Source organism: Diuraphis noxia, unplaced genomic scaffold, assembly GCF_037042655.1.
Source record: "Diuraphis noxia isolate RWA-SAM2 unplaced genomic scaffold, SU_Dnox_SAM2 contig0004, whole genome shotgun sequence".
NCBI lineage: Eukaryota > Metazoa > Arthropoda > Insecta > Hemiptera > Aphididae > Diuraphis > Diuraphis noxia.
In genome coordinates this window covers 9,541,844-9,560,200 of record NW_028301714.1, presented here as the reverse complement: position 1 = coordinate 9,560,200, position 18,357 = coordinate 9,541,844, and the positions used below count along the sequence as shown (strand labels likewise).

The window sequence follows — 18,357 nt, the reverse complement described above, 5'->3', positions numbered from 1 at the left end:
CCGCAATTTACGTATGTCTAAAATATACCCGGTCCGCAATTTACATAAAAAATTTGAAACGGGACGCAATTTACAGCGACCCGGCGCAGACTCACCTTCGGCAAACACATCCTTAACATCACTAAAAAGGCCACCCGCACCCGAGGTATGCTTTACCCCATACTAAACCGCACTAGCCCCGTCCCAACGACAACAAAACTAACCATTCTTAAACTTTACGTCGCTCCAATCCTAACGTACGCTGGCTCTTCGTGGGCTCCCATCATAGGTCCCTCACAATGGAACCGCATTGAATCCGTCTAAAACATCGGCATACGCACTATAACGGGTTTGCCTTCCTTCGTTAAAAACTCGGTCCTTCTAAAATCCACTAATTTCAAATCTATTCAAAATTCTATACGTTTCCAAACCAATTCAATGTTCTACAAAAACTCTCTCAAATCACGCCCACATCTAACTTCTAGGCAAAACTCACACTCTTCCAATTACCAAACGCATAATCAAACCCTACCCACTCACCTGGATAAATCAATAAAACAAACATAAACCTTCCAAATAAACTTCCACCCACTAGTAGAGGCATAAGCCTGGAATAGTTAACGGCATAGCCCCCCCCCCCCCAAAGCAAAGCAAGCAATGCAAAATTAATATACAGCTGTACAATACGTAGGGCACCCGTAGGTTTCTGCCATGACTGTGTGGGGGCGGCGGTCTCTCTTTACAGACAGCGTGAACTGCTAGGAAAGCGATTCCAACCATGACCCGGCCACTCACTCCACCATAAGAATACTTTACAGATTTTGTTGTTATTTTGGAATAAATATTCAAAGAACTCTATTTTTAATTCACAACGCTGAACCGTAGTATTTCTTAATAATCGATGCATAAGTACTAAGTAGCATTGTACATTTAAGTTTTATTTTTGTAATTGGACATTATATAAATTATTAAATTTATTCATATTCAAAATATTACTTATCAAAAAAAGAACAAATTTCCAAATGCATTCAGTTTTAAATTTAATATGTTTTGTAAACATTGTTCTTCACGCGATACAAAATCATATATAATTCTCAATTTACCATAAAATGACGTAATCACTAATTGAATTTTAATCTTTAACAGGTAATAAATTAGGATTTGGTTCATTATCTATATTACTTTATTTCTTATAAAGTTACTGAATAAATGAATTTTAAAGTATTATCATAAATAGCACTTTTAATAGGTATATGATGGAAAATAATATGTACGTTTGGTATACATTATTTTATAATATCGTACTATCTGTTATTGTTATAAAGAATTATATACGTGCCAACAAAATATGGTGGCCCTGAAAAGGGCCTTTTTAAATTTGAGTACGAAAACGTAACTACGAAAGCAAGTTAACCTCCAAAACCGTAAAGAGTACGGCCTTGACGCTTTAAAGTGTAGACGACATCCATGGCGGTGACAGTCTTCCTCTTTGCATGTTCGGTGTATGTAACAGCATCACGAATTACGTTTTCCAGAAATACTTTCAATACACCACAAGTTTCCTCATAGATCAGACCGGAGATACGTTTCACTCCTCCACGGCGTGCCAACCGACGAATTGCGGGCTTAGTGATTCCTTGGATGTTATCACGTAACACTTTACGATGGCGTTTGGCGCCTCCTTTTCCAAGACCTTTTCCTCCTTTACCACGTCCTGTCATGATTGAAAGTCTGAATGTGTTATTGTAAAATGAAGAGCTGCTGCTTTGGTGGTCGAACGTTCAATGTTGCCAACACTAAAGACGACGTTTGTTTTATCCAATTCACGTCGCACGAGCGGCCAATCGAAATGCCCAACCGAGTTCTCTCTTACGTGACCCAACCGACCAACGGGAACGCTGGATACGGTTCCAATTCGTGTATAAATAACGGTGCTTACACGGATGCATGGTAAACAATTAACTGACTCACCTATCACAACCTCTCCCCCACCTCCGAACATTCAAATCAATTGGGAAAAGTTTTATCACACACTCAATGCAGAAAAACCTAACACGGCTCTTCTTACAAACTCCAAGCAAAACATTGACATCAGCATCCAAGCACTCACCAATTCCATCCAATCAGCACTTGACAACTGCTCGTACACTCGCGATAGGGGCAGTCGTCGCCTAGTTATTCCCGCGGAAATTCAACAAGAAATAAATGAAAAAAACCGAATCCGCCGAGAATGGCAACTAAATCGTGACCCCCAAATTAAAAGATCGCTAAATTCCAAAATCAAAACCATTAGACTGATGCTACAAACGCATAGGAAGGACGAATGGGACAAGTACATTGATTCCATGAACCAAAACGAAAACTCTATATACAAGCTAAACAGGAGTTTGCTAAAGAAAAAGCCAGCCGCACACCCAATACTAGGACCAAACGGTTTGTCTTACTCTGCAAAAGAGAAATCTGAGATCATCGCGGACTCCCTTGAACGTCAGTTTTCTACCTTCAAGGGCCCAGATTTACCTGAAGTAAAGGAAAGCATCGCGGCCCTCAGAGGCTCAGTGCTTACTGGTCCCAATATTTTCACCACTCCAGGGTCAATCCAAAAACTTATATCCAAGCTAGCAAAGAACAAAGCCCCTGGCAGAGACCAAATCACAAATACTGCCCTAAAGTTTCTACCCAAAAATAAATTACTAGACTTAACTAAAATAATAAACGGTTGCTTCAACCTATGTTACTTTCCAAGCGTATGGAAACTCTCGTCCATAATTTCCATTCCGAAACCTGGCAAAAATCATCAACTACCAGAAAGTTACAGACCCATTGCTCTTCTTTCTTCACTCTCAAAAGTATACGAACGTTTAATCCTCCAATCTCTCCAAAAATCTTTAGCTGGAAAAATAAGAGATGAGCAATTTGCATTCCGTCAAAATCACTCAACTGTTCTCCAACTGACCAAACTTATGGACCAAATAAGCGAAAATCTCAACCAAAACATTCAAACAGCTGCTATCTTCCTCGATGTTGAGAAAGCTTTTGATAGCGTGTGGCACGACGGGCTTCTCCACAAGATGATGTCCATGAATATCCCTCTACAACTTATCAAAATCACAGAATCTTTCCTCTCAGAACGAACCTTTTCCGTAAAAATTGAAAACTAAAACTCGTCAATAAGGAAGGCAAACGCAGGCGTACCACAAGGCTCTTGTCTTTCCCCTACGCTCTTTAATATTTATACGAATGACCTACCTACACTTCCTAAATCTCGTGTCTCCTTATTTGCGGATGACACAATGTTTTACTGTTCAAACCACAATGCGCGTTTTGCATCTTTCCAACTCCAAAAACAAATAAACCTGGCTTCAGACTGGTTTAAGAAATGGCGTCTCCATATAAATGAATCGAAAACCTCTGCAATCCTGTTTGGCCGTACAGGAACTGCAAAAATCAAAAATATCAATATAAATAATGTTCAAATCCCTTGGTCTAGGAGCGTTAAATATCTAGGAGTAACTATTGACCGCAACTTCAGTTTCTCCACCCACGCATCCAACATTATCAAAAAAGCTACTCAAATTCGAGGCTTACTATATCCTATTCTAAATAAAAAAAGCCCAATCCCCACTAGAACCAAATTAACTCTGTTCCAAATGTACATCATCCCTATCCTAACTTACGCCGGAGAAGCATGGGCACCCTTTGTCAGCTCATCCACTTGGAAGAAAATTGAGGCGGTTCAGACTACAGGCATCAGGATAATTTTAGGTCAGCCGACCTTTGTAAGGAACTCGGTGCTTCTGCACACAGTCGGGTTCATTCCTATCCAAAAAACCATTAAAAAAAATGCCTCAGCCACTTTTCATAGAATCGCTAATTCATGGTACAACCATATAAGAACCATTGGCAGGTGTTCCCCCTCTTTATATACTTCGAGACATAAACAGCGTCCGAGAATAAGGCTTTGGGCAACAAGTTAAAGTAAAATTAAAAAAAAAAAAAAAAAATCCATCTCCAACTTCAGCTACTAGCAAAGGCAAAAAAGCCTGGAATAGTATATAGGCGAAAGCCGTGCTACCAAGTAAGTAAGTAAGTAAGATGCATGGTAAACACTTGACGTTACTGATGAAGAACTCATGGAAGAACTCCAGGATATGGGGTTCAAACCAAACTTTGTCAGAGCTTTTGCCAAAAATAACAAGAGACTTCCGATCCACATGATTTCCTTAAAACGCACAGAAAACGTCAAAGAAATTTACGAAACAACCGAACTATTCTACGTCCGAATCAAAGTAGAATCATACAAGTCAACAGGTCCCGCGCAATGTTTTTCTTGCCAACGATTTGGTCATTCATCGCTTCAATGTGGTTTCCCACCAAGATGTGTAAAATGCGGAGAAAACCACCCTAGCAAAGAATGTAAAAAACCAAAAGAAGGTAACCCAACCTGCTGTAACTGTAATGGTAAACACACTGCTAACTATAGGGGTTGCCCCTACTACGTTAATACTTGCAAAGAAAAGACTGACCACTCCAAAGACATATATGAACGGGCACATCACTACAACAACGCAAAAAGCAAAAGGGGTCAGAGCTTCACTCTACCCGGTGTTAAATCCGAGGTCACCAATTCCACTGAGAACAAAAATCCAAATTTATACCATCTACATCAAACCGATCCTTCTATATGCATCGGTTGCCTGGGCGCCTCAACTGAGCCAATCAAATTGGCGGAAGTTAAAGGTTGTCCAAAACACCACATTACGAACCATTACAGGAGCATTCTACCTCACAACAAACGCTGAAATTAGACAATCAACTGGTGTACTATCCATTTCAGAGACAATACGGTCGATAATGGGTACGTTTATACATAGGGCGTCTGTGTCCAAGTTTAATCACATCCGGGCTTTGACACAGTAAACAGCGCTGAGTGACAGACCGTCCAAAACAGTGAGGATGAGATCAATTTAGGGAGAAAAGGCAAAGCCTGGAGCTCTATATAGGCCTTAGGCCGTCCAACCAAGGCAAGTCCAAGATACATGGTAGTAAACTTCCACCCACTAGTAGAGGCATAAGCCTAGAATAGTTAAAGGCGTAGCCACCCCCATCAAAGCTATAGGCATAGCAAAGGCTACAAGATTAATTTCCGATCGACATTCGCACTGACGAAGTAATAACAATTATCAATAAGCGAACTCTAGTCTTAACTTTCTGTTAATTTTTACGCCGTTTTGGTACCTACGACAAGCCGATGCCAATTATGCTTTAGTATACATCGCTGCCCCCCAAACGCGAAAGGCGAAAGACATTTCCCTTATAAAGTTATACGTTATCTGTTTTACCTAATACCTTAAAATAGTAAAAATGTCCGTCGAAGCTCCAAAATTCTTCGGTCCGACTCAGTGTCTTTATCATAAATCTTACTTAATAGAAAAAGGGTCAAAATTCTTTCAAAATATAAATGCTGACTTTTCCTTAACAAAAAAATATTATGAAAATCCTAAGGTAAATCGTTGTTTGAACAAAACTGCATTTTTCTATACAAAGCCTAATGGTGATTGTTGTAATAGAGGATGGTTACTTTATTCGCTGACTAAAAAAATGGTTTATTGTTATCATTGTATTCTCTTTTCTAAAAATAACATAATGTGTGATGGGTATGATGATTGGCGAAATGTTCAAAAATTTCTTGAAAACCATGCGAAAAAAGGATATCATGTCTTGGCATTTTGGCAATTAGTATGTACCTAAATAGAACGAAACTATCGGGTAGAATAGATAGTAAATTAGAAAAACAGTTAACCGAAACACGTGACTATTGGAAAAACGTGTTAAGACGCATAATTGAAACAATATTATTTTTATCGGGACGTGGTTTACCATTTCGAGGTTCGGACGAACACTTCGGGTCAAATCATAATGGAAATTATCTTGGAATATTGGAGCTTCTTTCAAAATTTGACCCATTTTTAGCCCAACATATCGCTGTACACGGAAATCAAGGAAAAGGACACACATCTTATTATTTGTCCAAAACTATTTGTAACGAATTTATTGCACTTATTGCAAACAAAACTCGTACAATGAATATAGATCAATTAAAAAAAGCTGGTTATTTTTCAATAAGCGTTGATTTTACTCCTGATATAACCCATATGGATCAACTAACAATTATTTTGAAATACGTAAATAATGATGGACCAGTAGAACGTTTCATTACTTTTATTCATATTACAAGTCATACTGGTGCAAATCTTGCTTTGTGTTTACTTAACTTTTTGAAAGAAAATGATATTAACATAGAAAATTGTCGTGGGCAGAGCTATGACAACGCTAGCAACATGAGTGGGACTTATACTGGTATGCAAGCAGAAATAAAAAAGTGCAATTCATTAATTGATTATATTCCGTGTATTGCACACTCGTTGAATATCGTTGGACAATCTGCTGTAGATTGTTGTGTTGAAGCAGTTTCATTTTTCGGTTTTGTCCAAGAAGTTTACAATTTTTTTTCCGCCTCTACCCAACGCTGGGATATTAAAAAAAAAAAACATTAGTAAAAAATTGTCCGGTTCCTAAATCCAAATCAGTTACTAGATGGAGTGCAAATGCTGAGGCCGTTAAAGCGTTATTTTTAAGTTACGAGAATATTAATGAAGCGTTAAGAAAAATTCAAAATGATACATTACAAAAACAATCAACTCGGCACCAAGCTTCTTGTTTAAGCTCAATACTCGGTCATTTAGAAACTGGCATTATGTGTGAATTATGGCATAATATTCTCGAACCCTTTAATAAGTGTAGTAAAAGCATTCAGAGTGGTATAATTGATTTATATACTGAAATTAACTTAATTGAAAGTCTTAAAATTGTCCTTCAAAATATAAGAAATCAATATGATGAATATGAAAGCAATGGTATGAAAAGAGCTAAGAATGAAGACTATAAATTAACTAGGCATAGAAAAAAATTTAAGAGAAACGAGAGTAGTTTTAATGAACTAAATGCAAAAGAATCATTTAAAATAAATACTTCTTATGTTATAATTGATCAGCTTTATAGTGTTTTGGTACATAGAATAAACGCTTATACTACCGTAAGGGATAATTTTAAGTTATTATCAGACATTTCAATGAACATGCAAATTGAAGACATAGAAGGAGGAATGAAAAAGTTATTAGAAAGGTATCCAAAAGATTTCCCTGATGATTTTACAAATGAGTTAGTTTTTCGTCAACGTCTTTATCATTAATTACAACGAACGAAAATAAGAATAAAAATATTTTGCTTAACATGTATAAGATGATAATTGATTTAAATGTGACCGAGAGTTTTCCAAATATTGAATGGTTGTTACGTTTATATCTTTCTCTTATGTGTACCAACTGTACAGGAGAAAGATCATTTAGCCGATTAAAATTATTAAAAAACGTTTTAAGATCTTCATTATCACAAAATAACCTACAAAATCTTGGAATTTTAAGTATTGAAAGTGAATTTGTAAAATCTCTAAACTTTGAAGATGTGATCCAAAATTTTGCAAATTAGAAATCCAGGAAAAAAGAATTATGTTTATCAAAACAAGTTGTAAGTTGCGACGATGACAGCAGCGACTAATGCTTTGCTTTGCTTTGCTTTGGGAGGGGTGGCTATGCCGTTTACTATTCCAGGCTTGTGCCTCTACTAGTGGATGGATTTTGGGGTTGATTGGTAGGTTCAGTTATGTTAGTCAGTCCAATTTAATGGGTATGGTTTGAGTAAACGTTTGGTGGTTGGAGGGGAGTGGGTTTTACCTAAGAGGCGGATATGATCGTAGTCGGAAAAAGAGTTATTGTAGAACATTGTTTTTGATTGAGAGCAAATGGAATTTTGGATAGATTTGAAGTTGGCTGATTTTAAAAGGGCCGAGTTTCTAACGATAGAGGGCATACCGGTTATCGTGCGTATGCCGATGTTTTGGACGGATTCAATACGTCTCCAATGGGAGGGGCCGATAAAGGGTGCCCAGGAAGAGCCAGCATATGTAAGTATGGGGGTCACGTAAAGTTTAAGTATGTTAAGTTTTGTTTTCAGCGGAACGGGACTAGTACGGTTAAGTAAGGGGTAAAGCATACCACGGACGCGGGTAGCTTTTTTGGTTACGTCTTGAATGTGTTGGTTGAATGTAAGTTTACGTCCAATCGTGACGCCTAAGTATTTGGCCTGTTTTGACCAGTTAACGGGTTGGTTATCGATGGTTAGAGGTGGAATGTGGGTTGTATCAGAACGCCCGAAGAGGACGCCTACTGTTTTGGTCGGGTTTATTTTGATTCGCCACCTGTGGAACCAGTTGGACGCGAGGTTGAGTTGGTGTTGTAGTTGTATGGTTGCACGTTTGGGGTTTTTATTACTAGTAAAGAACATTGTGTCGTCAGCGAAGAGTGAGAGGTTGGCTTTAGGAGTCGTTGGAATGTCGTTAATGTACGTCAAGTATAGCGTCGGTGAGAGACAGGAGCCCTGAGGGACTCCTGCGAGTACGTGTCTGGTAGTAGAGAAGGAGTGTTCGATTTTAGTGGTAAAAGTACGGTCGGTGAGAAAGGATTGGATGATTTTTACGATTTCTAACGAGATGTTGAGTTTGGAGAGTTTGTAGAGTAGGCCTTCGTGCCAGACGCGGTCGAAGGCTTTCTCCACGTCGAGGAAGACGGAAGGAGTGTTTAAGTCGTTGTTAAAGTTTTCGCTCAGTTGGTGGGTGAGTTTGGTCAGTTGTAGTGTGGTCGAGTGTTCTGGTCTGAAGGCGAACTGTTCGGGACGGATTTTGTTTTTGAGTTTGTCTTGTAGGTGGGTGAGGATGAGTCGTTCGTAAATTTTGGACAGGGAGGAGAGGAGGGCGATTGGTCTATAGTTTTCGGGTTGTTTATGGTCTTTGCCTGGTTTGGGAATGGAGATGATGACTGCTTTTTTCCAGGCAAGGGGAAAGTAGCAGATTCTGAAGGCGCTGTTGATGATCCGAGTAAGGGACAGTATAACGTTGTTCGGTAGGAATTTAAGAGCCGTGTTGGTGATGAGGTCTTCACCTGGGGCTTTCTTTTTGCGAAGGTTGCGAATTATGTCTTGTATCTGGCCGGGAGTGGTAAAGAGGTTAGATCGGGTGATGTCAAGGCCTTATAGGTACTGGGAGTGAGCGGTTACGTCTGGTAAGTCGGGGCCGGGGTTTGTTTGAAATTGACGTTCGAGCGAGTCGGCTATCAGCTCTGCTCGTTCGTTGGCCGGAAAAACTAGGCCGTCGGGGCCGGTTAGTGGGTGAGATGCTGGACGTTTGTGTAAGAGACATTTGTTGAGTTTGTATATTGAACCGTCTTGGTGGTCTAGTGAGTTAAGAAAGATGTCCCATTGGTCAGTATTGTGCGTTGCGAGTAAGGTACGTATGAGAGATATTTTGGCGTTTAGTTGTCGTTTAATTGTCGGGTCGCGGTTTATTTGCCATTCGCGGCGTATACGGTTTTTGTCTTGTATTTCCAGTTTAATGTAGTCTGGTACTACAGTGGACGGGTGATTGCGTGTCGGTACGTATACGCTGGATTCAACCGCTTGTTGGATATGTTTTGTGAGGTTTTCGATTGCCAGGTCGATAGACTCACGGTCGTTGGTCGGTTGAGTGGTTGAGTTCGGTAAGTTCGCGAGAGTTGTCGTGTATTTTTTCCAGTTAATAAACCGATTCGTAACCGGTGGAGAAGAAGAGATCGGAGTGCAGAGTGTATCTAGAAGAATGGGGTTGTGGTCGGAAGATAGTTCGTTGAGGTTAGTGATTTGGGTTTGATAGGGTAGTCGTACGAGGGCGATGTCGAGTATGTCAGGTCTGTATCGTGTGCATGTCGGGAAATGTGTGGGAGAAGAGGGAGCAGTTACAGAGTAGTCCGATTGTTGTACGTGGTCAAAGAGGACACGGCCGGCAGCGTTAGTCGTGTGGCTATACCACAGCGGATGTTTGGCGTTGAAGTCGCCTGCCGAAATTTGCCACTCGGCACTCTTTGTCAAAAGGTCAAGGTCGTTTGTCGTTAGTAGGGTTCCGGGTAGTTTGTATACGGCTGAAATAAGTACTTCGTGGCCGTTGAGTTGTACGAGGATGGAAGAGGTTTGGATGGTTGTGTTTAGGGTAACTGGTTGGTGGACGATACGTCGGTTGACGAGAACGGCCGTGCCTCCGTGGGCGGGCGAGCCCCGCACGGGTGGCAGGTCGTTCCTGTACGTAAAAAAGTTAGGAATGTGAAGTCTGGCAGAGGGTTTTAGGTGGGTTTCGTTAAGTAGGATTATGTCGGTTTTCAGTTTTAGTGCTAAAGAGCGCAGTTCGTCAAGTTTGTGGTTAATGCCGTTTGAGTTCCAAAATAGAATTTTTAAGTTATCCATTTTGGGGGGATAGTATGGTTAAGAATGATTGTATTGCTGTTTGTATCAGGGTTTTGGGGTCCTGGTTGTTTACTATGGCTGTTAAGAGGTTGGTCAGGAGGTTTAAAATGAGGGACAGGTTAATTTGTGGGGCTTCGGGACTGGTCGGTTTTGGTGGTGGTGGTGGGGGCGCTTGGCCGGTGGTGGCTGCAGCGTACGAGTGGGTTTGAGGTTTTATTGTAGTTGTTGGTGGGGGCGGGGGTGGTGTAAAAGATTGAGTTGTCGGCGGCAGGGTTTGAGGTTTGGTTGTTGGTGGTGCGATTTTGGGTTTTATCGTCAAGAGATGTGGGCATCCGCGGAAATTAGCCGTGTGGGGCCCGCCGCAATTGCAGCATGTCGGGGTTTGCTCGGGAGTTTTTTGGCATTCAGATGCCAAGTGATTTCCTGCGCACTTGACGCATCTGGGTAGGTGGCCACAGTTACGGGAACCGTGTCCAAAACGTTGGCACGAAAAACATTGTGCCGGGCCGGAAGGTTTAAGGGCTTCTACCGAGATTGTAAGATAAAATAGGGAGTTGAGAAGGAAGATATCCTTGGCGTTCGGGGTTGCCGCAATGTGTACGAGGCACATGGGCATCGGTTTTTCGGGAGTACCGAAACGGCGAATGTATTTTGTTTGGAAGTTTAGGGTTTCTAGTTCGGATTTTAGATCGTCAGTGGTGATGTCGGTCGGTATGCCCTTTAGAACGACCTTAAGGGAACGATCTTCAGGGAGGCTGAAGGTATGGAATTCAGTTTTGCTGTCAACTAGGACTTTCTGAATTTGTCGGAAGTGGGTGGGGTCGGTAGTTTGGACAGTTATTTGTCCATTGGATGTGGTTTTGGCTGTAATTGCCGATGGAGTGAAGTTCGGAAGTTTGTAGATGGTTGGTGCGATTTTTCGCCAGGACGCAGAGTTTAAGATTAAGGGGGGTGGCCTGATTTGCTTGGGTTTGGCTGATGTCGGGATTTGTTGTTCGGATGTTTTGGCTGGTGGAGGTTTAGTAGTCGGGGCGGAGTGTTGGGCAGATTTGTTTGACTCGGTGTCGGAAGAGGAGCAGTATGACGACATTGATGAGTCGGTCGTCGGAGTTGGAGAGGGGGGGGAATCCCTCTGTGGACCTTTTTGGATGGTGGACGGTGGGGATGGTGAGGCACGTGGACGTCCCTTCTTGGAACTCCCGGGTGTATGCGCGGGGCCCTTCCGCTTGTTAGCTGTTTTGCCCATGGCAAGACCGTAACAAACTCAGGGTTTTTCCACTGTAGCTCTGAAAAGAGCGATTTTCTGGTGGTGTGACGGGTGGGTTTAGGGGGGGTTTGGTTTGGTCAGGGATGGGATTCTGCGGCAATGAGAGGGCGCGGCCCCTCGACAGATAAACGGTGGGAGGTGGATACCCGTCGCTTTCGCGACGGCTTACCTTGGGCGCTGGTGCCCTGTCGGAGTAGCGGTGAAAACGGCTGTTGATTTGGACTACGACGTCGCTTCCGCGGCGGCTTTGGTGGGCGCTGTTGCTCTGTTGAGAGCGGTGAAAACGGCTGTTTGCGTTGCTGACGCTTCCGCGGCGGCTTGTTTTGGACGCTGATGTCCTGTTGGAGTGAACCGGCAGTTGACGGTTGGCGATCGGGTTTGACCCGTGGGCGCTGTTGCCCTGTTGAAGGTACTGATTCAGAAGCTGGATGCAGTGTTGAATGGCAGAGTAGGTGTTCACAGGCTGGCTGTTTCTGACTGACTGATGATGCTGACTGTATGACTGCAGCGACTAATGTTATAATAATTTATGTATTTACTTATAATTTAAAAATATATTTTATAAATAAAAATTTTCAATTTATCATAGTTTTGAGTTAAATCTTTTTATATTCATTTGTAATATAATATAATAATATTTTGTTATTTGTAGTATTCACTCATCACCCCCCCCCCACCCCTAAATTTGGTGAAAGACTATTATATATCTAATAGAAAACAATATTCTTCATATACTCATATATATACCTGTTTATTACCTATATTTATTAAGTAATTAATTAGGACCATCTAAATAATTTGCTTACGGCCCCCAAAGTACTTAATCCGGCTCTGTCTTTATGCCACCGCTTTGGTGACGGACCCACGGCTCCATTAACTCTGGCCATCCACCGACACCTTGGTGTGTCAAATGTACTGGCATTAGGCAACCATACAGTCAGTGATGTACTAGCTAGCAGTGGGTTACTCGGGCACCCCCGTGGCCCCGCCCCACTGTCATTTAGCCACCAACAAAATAAATTTATATTATAAATTATATAATTATTTGATTAATGAAACAAAATTATAATCACATGTTTCAAAACTTGAGTTTTCCAAAACTATAGGGACTTCACGACGCTTAATATTGGATTGAGGTTCATCAGTATCCAATAGGTCTAAATAAAATTAATTTGTTTATATTACAGAGCATTTATTTGTAGTATTATATTAAATTAACTCACTATAGGTAGTATTTTAATATAAAACCCCAATGTAACACTCGCAAACTGAGTAACTAGTTTAATCTGCAAGGATTTAAATATAACATTTAGATCTCAAATCTGAGATTGCCACAGAGGAAACCACATTATAATATTAAACAATCAATATTTATTAAAAATTAATATACCTACACGACTACTACACAAAATATCATGCATGTTTTGTTAAATATTTTTAGTGTAGAATAATATACATTATACATAAAACTAAAAACAGATAAACATAAATAACAAATTCTAAACCTATTATAATATATTAAGTATCAGTATTATATTAAACATATTGAATATTGACTTAATTTAATTTGATTCTGTTTAATTCCAAGAATATCAAATATTATACTGCAAGTCGTAAGTGTAATTTATTAATGTCATAACTTGTAAGTGTGACCAACGTGTAATGAGTTAAAAATATGAAGTAAGAAAATGATAGTATTGAAAGGTATTTTAAGTGTTAAATTATTATTATATATTTTTTAACTCATCACTTCATAAAATATATTACGGGGGATAGGTATGAGAGTTTTTCCTTTCCAAATAAATAAATGTATTAGAATATTTGTTATGTATAATTTTTACTTACCTTTCGAAGAACCCTCTGGTAGAAAACTGTATCTTGTATAATCCAATGTACTGTTGAAGTCGACTGACCAGAATAGTGATAAGTATATTAAAATTTTGTGATAGAACAAGTTGGTAAAAATAATTACAGCAAATTTAATTTAATTCTACTTATAAAAATCGACACATATACAATTTACAATAGCTATATGTAAGCTACTGGATGACTGAGGGCGGTGTTGATTGTCGTGTTTGCTTTTATAGATATTGATGGCCATCTTTGTACTCGACTTAGCGAGTTGCCGCCTTACTCATTTCCGTGACATAAGTAAATTGTTATAATATGTACTAAATAATTTATGTTTATACAGCTGCAAAGATTATGATTATTTCTGTCCAGAATCCAAGAGTAAGTTAATTATTAGTAGTTTGTTTAATGTTTATATAGTTGTATAAATAATATTCTGTTTATTTTCTTTAATCTCAAAGTATTTTAATGATTAAAGACTGCTTGCTTGCTTTTTGCTTTTGCTTTGAGGGGGGGGGGGGGGGGGGTGGCTATGCCGTTAACTATTCCAGGCTTATGCCTCTACTAGTGGGTGGAAGTTTATTTGGAAGGTTTATGTTATGTTATTGATTTACCCAGGTGAGTGGGTATGGTTTGTGTATGCGTTTGGTAGTTGGAGGAGTGTGAGTTTTGCCTAGAAGTCGGATGTGGTCGTGATTTGAGAAAGAGTTTTTGTAGAACATTGAATTGGTTTGGGAACGAATAGAATTTTGAATAGATTTGAAATTAGTGGATTTTAGAAGGACCGAGTTTTTAACGAAGGAAGGCAAACCCGTTATAGTGCGTATGCCGATGTTTTGGACGGATTCAATGCGGTTCCATTGTGATTAAAGATATTTTATTTTTCAACTTTTATCTGTGCAGCTGTATTGACATTTTATTGTAATTCTAAATAATGATATATCATAATGTATATATTATCATTACAAATATCTTTAACAGTGTGTTAAATAATAATAAATTTCATTCTATTCGATCCATCCGATCCGATTCCGTCTAAAAGAAAAGTTTCATTAAAAACCGTCAAACGACCTAAAGATTGATTTGACCGAAAGACCGAATACTTTTTAGTACATCATTCAGTCACTTGAATGATTCGGTTACACCATATTTAATTTTACTGTAAATTAAAAAGGCCCTTTTCAGGACCATCAATATTCGTATGAATATTTATTATTAAAATGCCGTATTGATTTTATACTAAATGCTTGATTAGAATATGATTATTACTTTTCCTAGTTTACAAACACATGACCAAACGTCAAAGTTATTGAGATTTTATATGTATTAAACCATAAAAAATCTTATATATTTACGATGGAAAAAATATTCAGTTACACTTAATGTGACAGTGTAGCTCACACAATTCAATTAATAACTCCCTAAACAAACTAATAAGCTTTTGTATTTGCATAAATATCATTATTATTGATTAGTAGGGAACGGACTTTCATGTATGAAAAATTTTAAAAAATGCAGTTTTTCCTTCCTAAAAGTTTTTAAAATGTTTTAAAATTCAATAAAATACACAATTTTGAATTTAAAACTTATAAAAAAAACACATCAAGTTAATTAACAGTAAAAAATTGTTACAAAGTTTCAATTTTGGTAAATAGGTAGCTTATCTTTACAAATTGCATGAATATGTTGTAACTTGTATGTAAACGTAGATACGTACTTGTACGTGCGACTACGCTTGTCAACAATAATTTCGTCTGGAGTTAGGGACGTTAGGGTTTAACTGATCGGTAAAAACATAATAAATATGTATTTTTATTTATTTGGAATCAATGTTGATCTACATTTTTATCGAATTTTATCCATTCCTAATGTAACAATTATAATATCGTCGGTTTCTTGCCAAAACTCGTTAACGGCAAAATAGTGGTTGTTCAGAAAACGACTTTAGTTTAAAAAAAATTAAATTGTTGGTCTCAACCTTACAAAATCTTTGATTTTTAAGATATTGACATAGTTTTTTTTTAAATGGAATCTGCTTATGTTACCGCATCAAGATATATTGGATTTTTTTCAAAATGTTTAATGTAACACTGGTTTTTTTATTAGTAAACTATTGTATGCAAAGATTTTAACCGTTAATGAGTTTTACTGAATAAAAAAATGATTATTAATATTTGTTTAGACCGAAATCTGTATCGGTTTAATATTAATTATTATTCTTGTTGGAATTAGTCAGACGATCGTCATTATAGATAGTATAGTATAGTTACTTATAGGTATGTCAATTATCAATGTATTTGCTTAATTGTGAATTTTTGTTATTATTAACATTTATTATTATTGTAAATTATTAATAGCTAGTCTTATATTAAAATAATTATTGCCATACCATAACTCATAAACTTTTTTTTTTAAATAACCAATATCAAAAGTATTATAAATATTACAACAAGAAAATACAAAATATATAATGTAACTTAAACTTATCACATAATAATTATTACTAAAATTACAAAAAAAATTGTGACTATGCATTTCTTTTATTTTTCAACTGCTATTCTAATAATACGAGTATGTTAGGAGCCTTGGATTAAATTTTCAAATTTTAGATAAAAAAAGAAAATTTTTACGAATTTCTAGCTTAAAATAATTTGCGAATTTCCGTGATTTTTACGTATGTTGTCAAAATTTAAACTAATGAATGCTTGTATAGAAGAATTATGAGTATAATATATTTATTTTATTTTTCAACTGCTATTGTAACAATATGTTAAGAGCGTTGTATTAAATTTTCATGGTTTTTTACGAAACAAATAAATTCGTATCGATATTAATTTAAAAAAAACTAATAATGATTGAAAATTGCAAGGTAGATAGGATATGCTTATATATAAAGAGATTTGGTAATTTCATGTATCTATGGTCATTTGTTTTGTACACACTTCAACATTCGGTTTTAACCAATTGATAATATATATAAATATATATGACTTATATTTTAAAGGAGAGGAGGGTTGGCCAATAAATATTGGTGGTCCTGAAAAGGACCGTTTTAGAAAGATGGGGGGGGGGGCTGGAAGATAGGTGTTTACTTCTTCTTGGGGGCAGCAGTTTTCTTAGTTGGAGTTTTTTTCGATTTTGGTTTGACAGGAGCTGGTTTTTTTGCTTTGGCCGAAGGCTTCTTCGGTTTCACCGACGTTTTTGGTTTTTTGGATGCAACAGCCTTCTTTGCTTTTTTAGCCGCTGGTTCACCTGTCGCGGGTTTCTTGGTGGCCGGGAGCTTCTTCTTCTTGGGTGTTCCGGCAGCTTTGACTTTCTTGACGATCGATTTTTTCTTTTTCGCAACGACTTTCTTCGGTTTAGCCTCTGCGACGGGTAACTTGAAATGTCCCGAAGCACCAGTGCCTTTGGTCTGCACCACGGAACCGTTGGCGACGGCCGCTTTTAGAAATTTTCTGATGAATGGAGCCAGCTTGGCGGGGTCAACTTTATAGTTGGCAGCCAAATATTTTTTGATGGCCGGCAACGACGAACCTTTCTTCTCCTTGAGTTCTTTGATGGCCTTGGTGACCATCACTGCCGTACTCGGATGCAATGCGGTAGACTTGGATGCTTTAGAAGCAGCAGTCTTCTTTTTTGCAGGAGATTTCTTCGAGGTCGGCGATGCCACGACTGGAGCCGAGGATGCAACTACTGTGTCTGTCATGTTGGAATCGAATTTACTTGTAACGAAAAATACTTCAATGTTGACTGCGACGATGCAGAGCAGCAATAAAATGATCGACTATATACATTGCGCCGTACCGACTAGTAAACTATTAAAATTCATGTCGTTCTCCGAGTCATGGTTGTACAAACATTTTTTACGATTTATCAGCAGTAAATGGTAGTACGAAACTGATTTTGGACTTTTTGGAAAGTCAACTAAATTCTGAATGATTACCAATGATTAATATGGTGCCTATCAGTATTATTAATCAACCACGAGTCGTTATTCCCGTACTTTTCATCAAATTTTTGTAGACCGTGTTCAAAGGGTGATTGTATGACTAAGACCACTTAAAAATTGACAAAATAGTTTTTTACGCATTCTTAACGAGTTTCCCAACATTGTAAAATTTACAGATTGTCAATTGGCCAAAATTCCGATGAATGGTGGCTTTTCGAAAATGACGATTTTTGGTTTCTGGTGAGGCACAGCGTTAACGACGTTTTACCACTGACATTTTAACGAACCTAACTTTACCAATAAACCTAATTTTGATCGTGTTTAACATAATTATTTTGAAATATAATTAAAATAATACATTATTTAAGGATTTTGGACGAAACTCAATTTTAAACGAACACAGGGGCGTAACTAGCAGTAAATGTTTGGGGTAGCGAACACTTTTATATGCTTCATCTTCTCCAATAAGCATAATGGGTGAGTACCACTTATACGCATAACTTATTCCTCCTAAATTATTTTAAAATAATCATTATACTTATACAGTTTTATAACACGAAAATTCACAAATAACGTATTTTTTCCTGACAACTATTTAAAGATAAATAAATAGTAAATACACACTGACACTGATTTTTTTTATTAAATTATATAAATAATTTTGGGGTAGCAAAATGATACTCTTGCGACCTCATAAAAATGTTTGGGGTTACGACCGCTACCCCTCGCTACCCCATAGTTACGCCACTGAATGAACATATACTAGGTCTAACTTTTTTTGCATCATTTATATTGTTTAGAGGCTGTAAGAAATTTTGATTATATTTCATTTATTTTATATTTAATTTTACTTAAGTTTATCTTTATGTTATCTAAAATCTAAATATATTATTGATCTATCCTCTATTAACTTCATCTAGATGGA

General features: G+C 37.9%; 3 protein-coding genes across 3 annotated transcripts; 1 reads left to right on the top strand and 2 right to left on the bottom strand.

The window, feature by feature from the left end:
- Positions 1-1,388: 1,388 nt before the first annotated feature.
- On the bottom strand, positions 1,389-1,700 carry LOC107171894 (histone H4-like). Its single transcript, XM_015522153.2, has one exon. The coding sequence runs from the start codon at positions 1,698-1,700 to the stop codon at positions 1,389-1,391; it is 312 nt and encodes a 103-aa protein (XP_015377639.1).
- A 4,020-nt stretch (positions 1,701-5,720) lies between these two features.
- Positions 5,721-7,231, top strand: LOC107161714 (zinc finger MYM-type protein 1-like). Its single transcript, XM_015508225.1, has 2 exons — positions 5,721-6,462; positions 6,570-7,231. The coding sequence occupies exons 1-2, from the start codon at positions 5,721-5,723 to the stop codon at positions 7,229-7,231; spliced, it is 1,404 nt and encodes a 467-aa protein (XP_015363711.1).
- Positions 7,232-16,230: 8,999 nt separating this feature from the next.
- Positions 16,231-17,479, bottom strand: LOC107161713 (histone H1-like). The gene has a single exon (XM_015508224.2). The coding sequence runs from the start codon at positions 17,187-17,189 to the stop codon at positions 16,572-16,574; it is 618 nt and encodes a 205-aa protein (XP_015363710.2). The 5' UTR covers positions 17,190-17,479; the 3' UTR covers positions 16,231-16,571.
- Between the last annotated feature and the right edge of the window lie 878 nt (positions 17,480-18,357).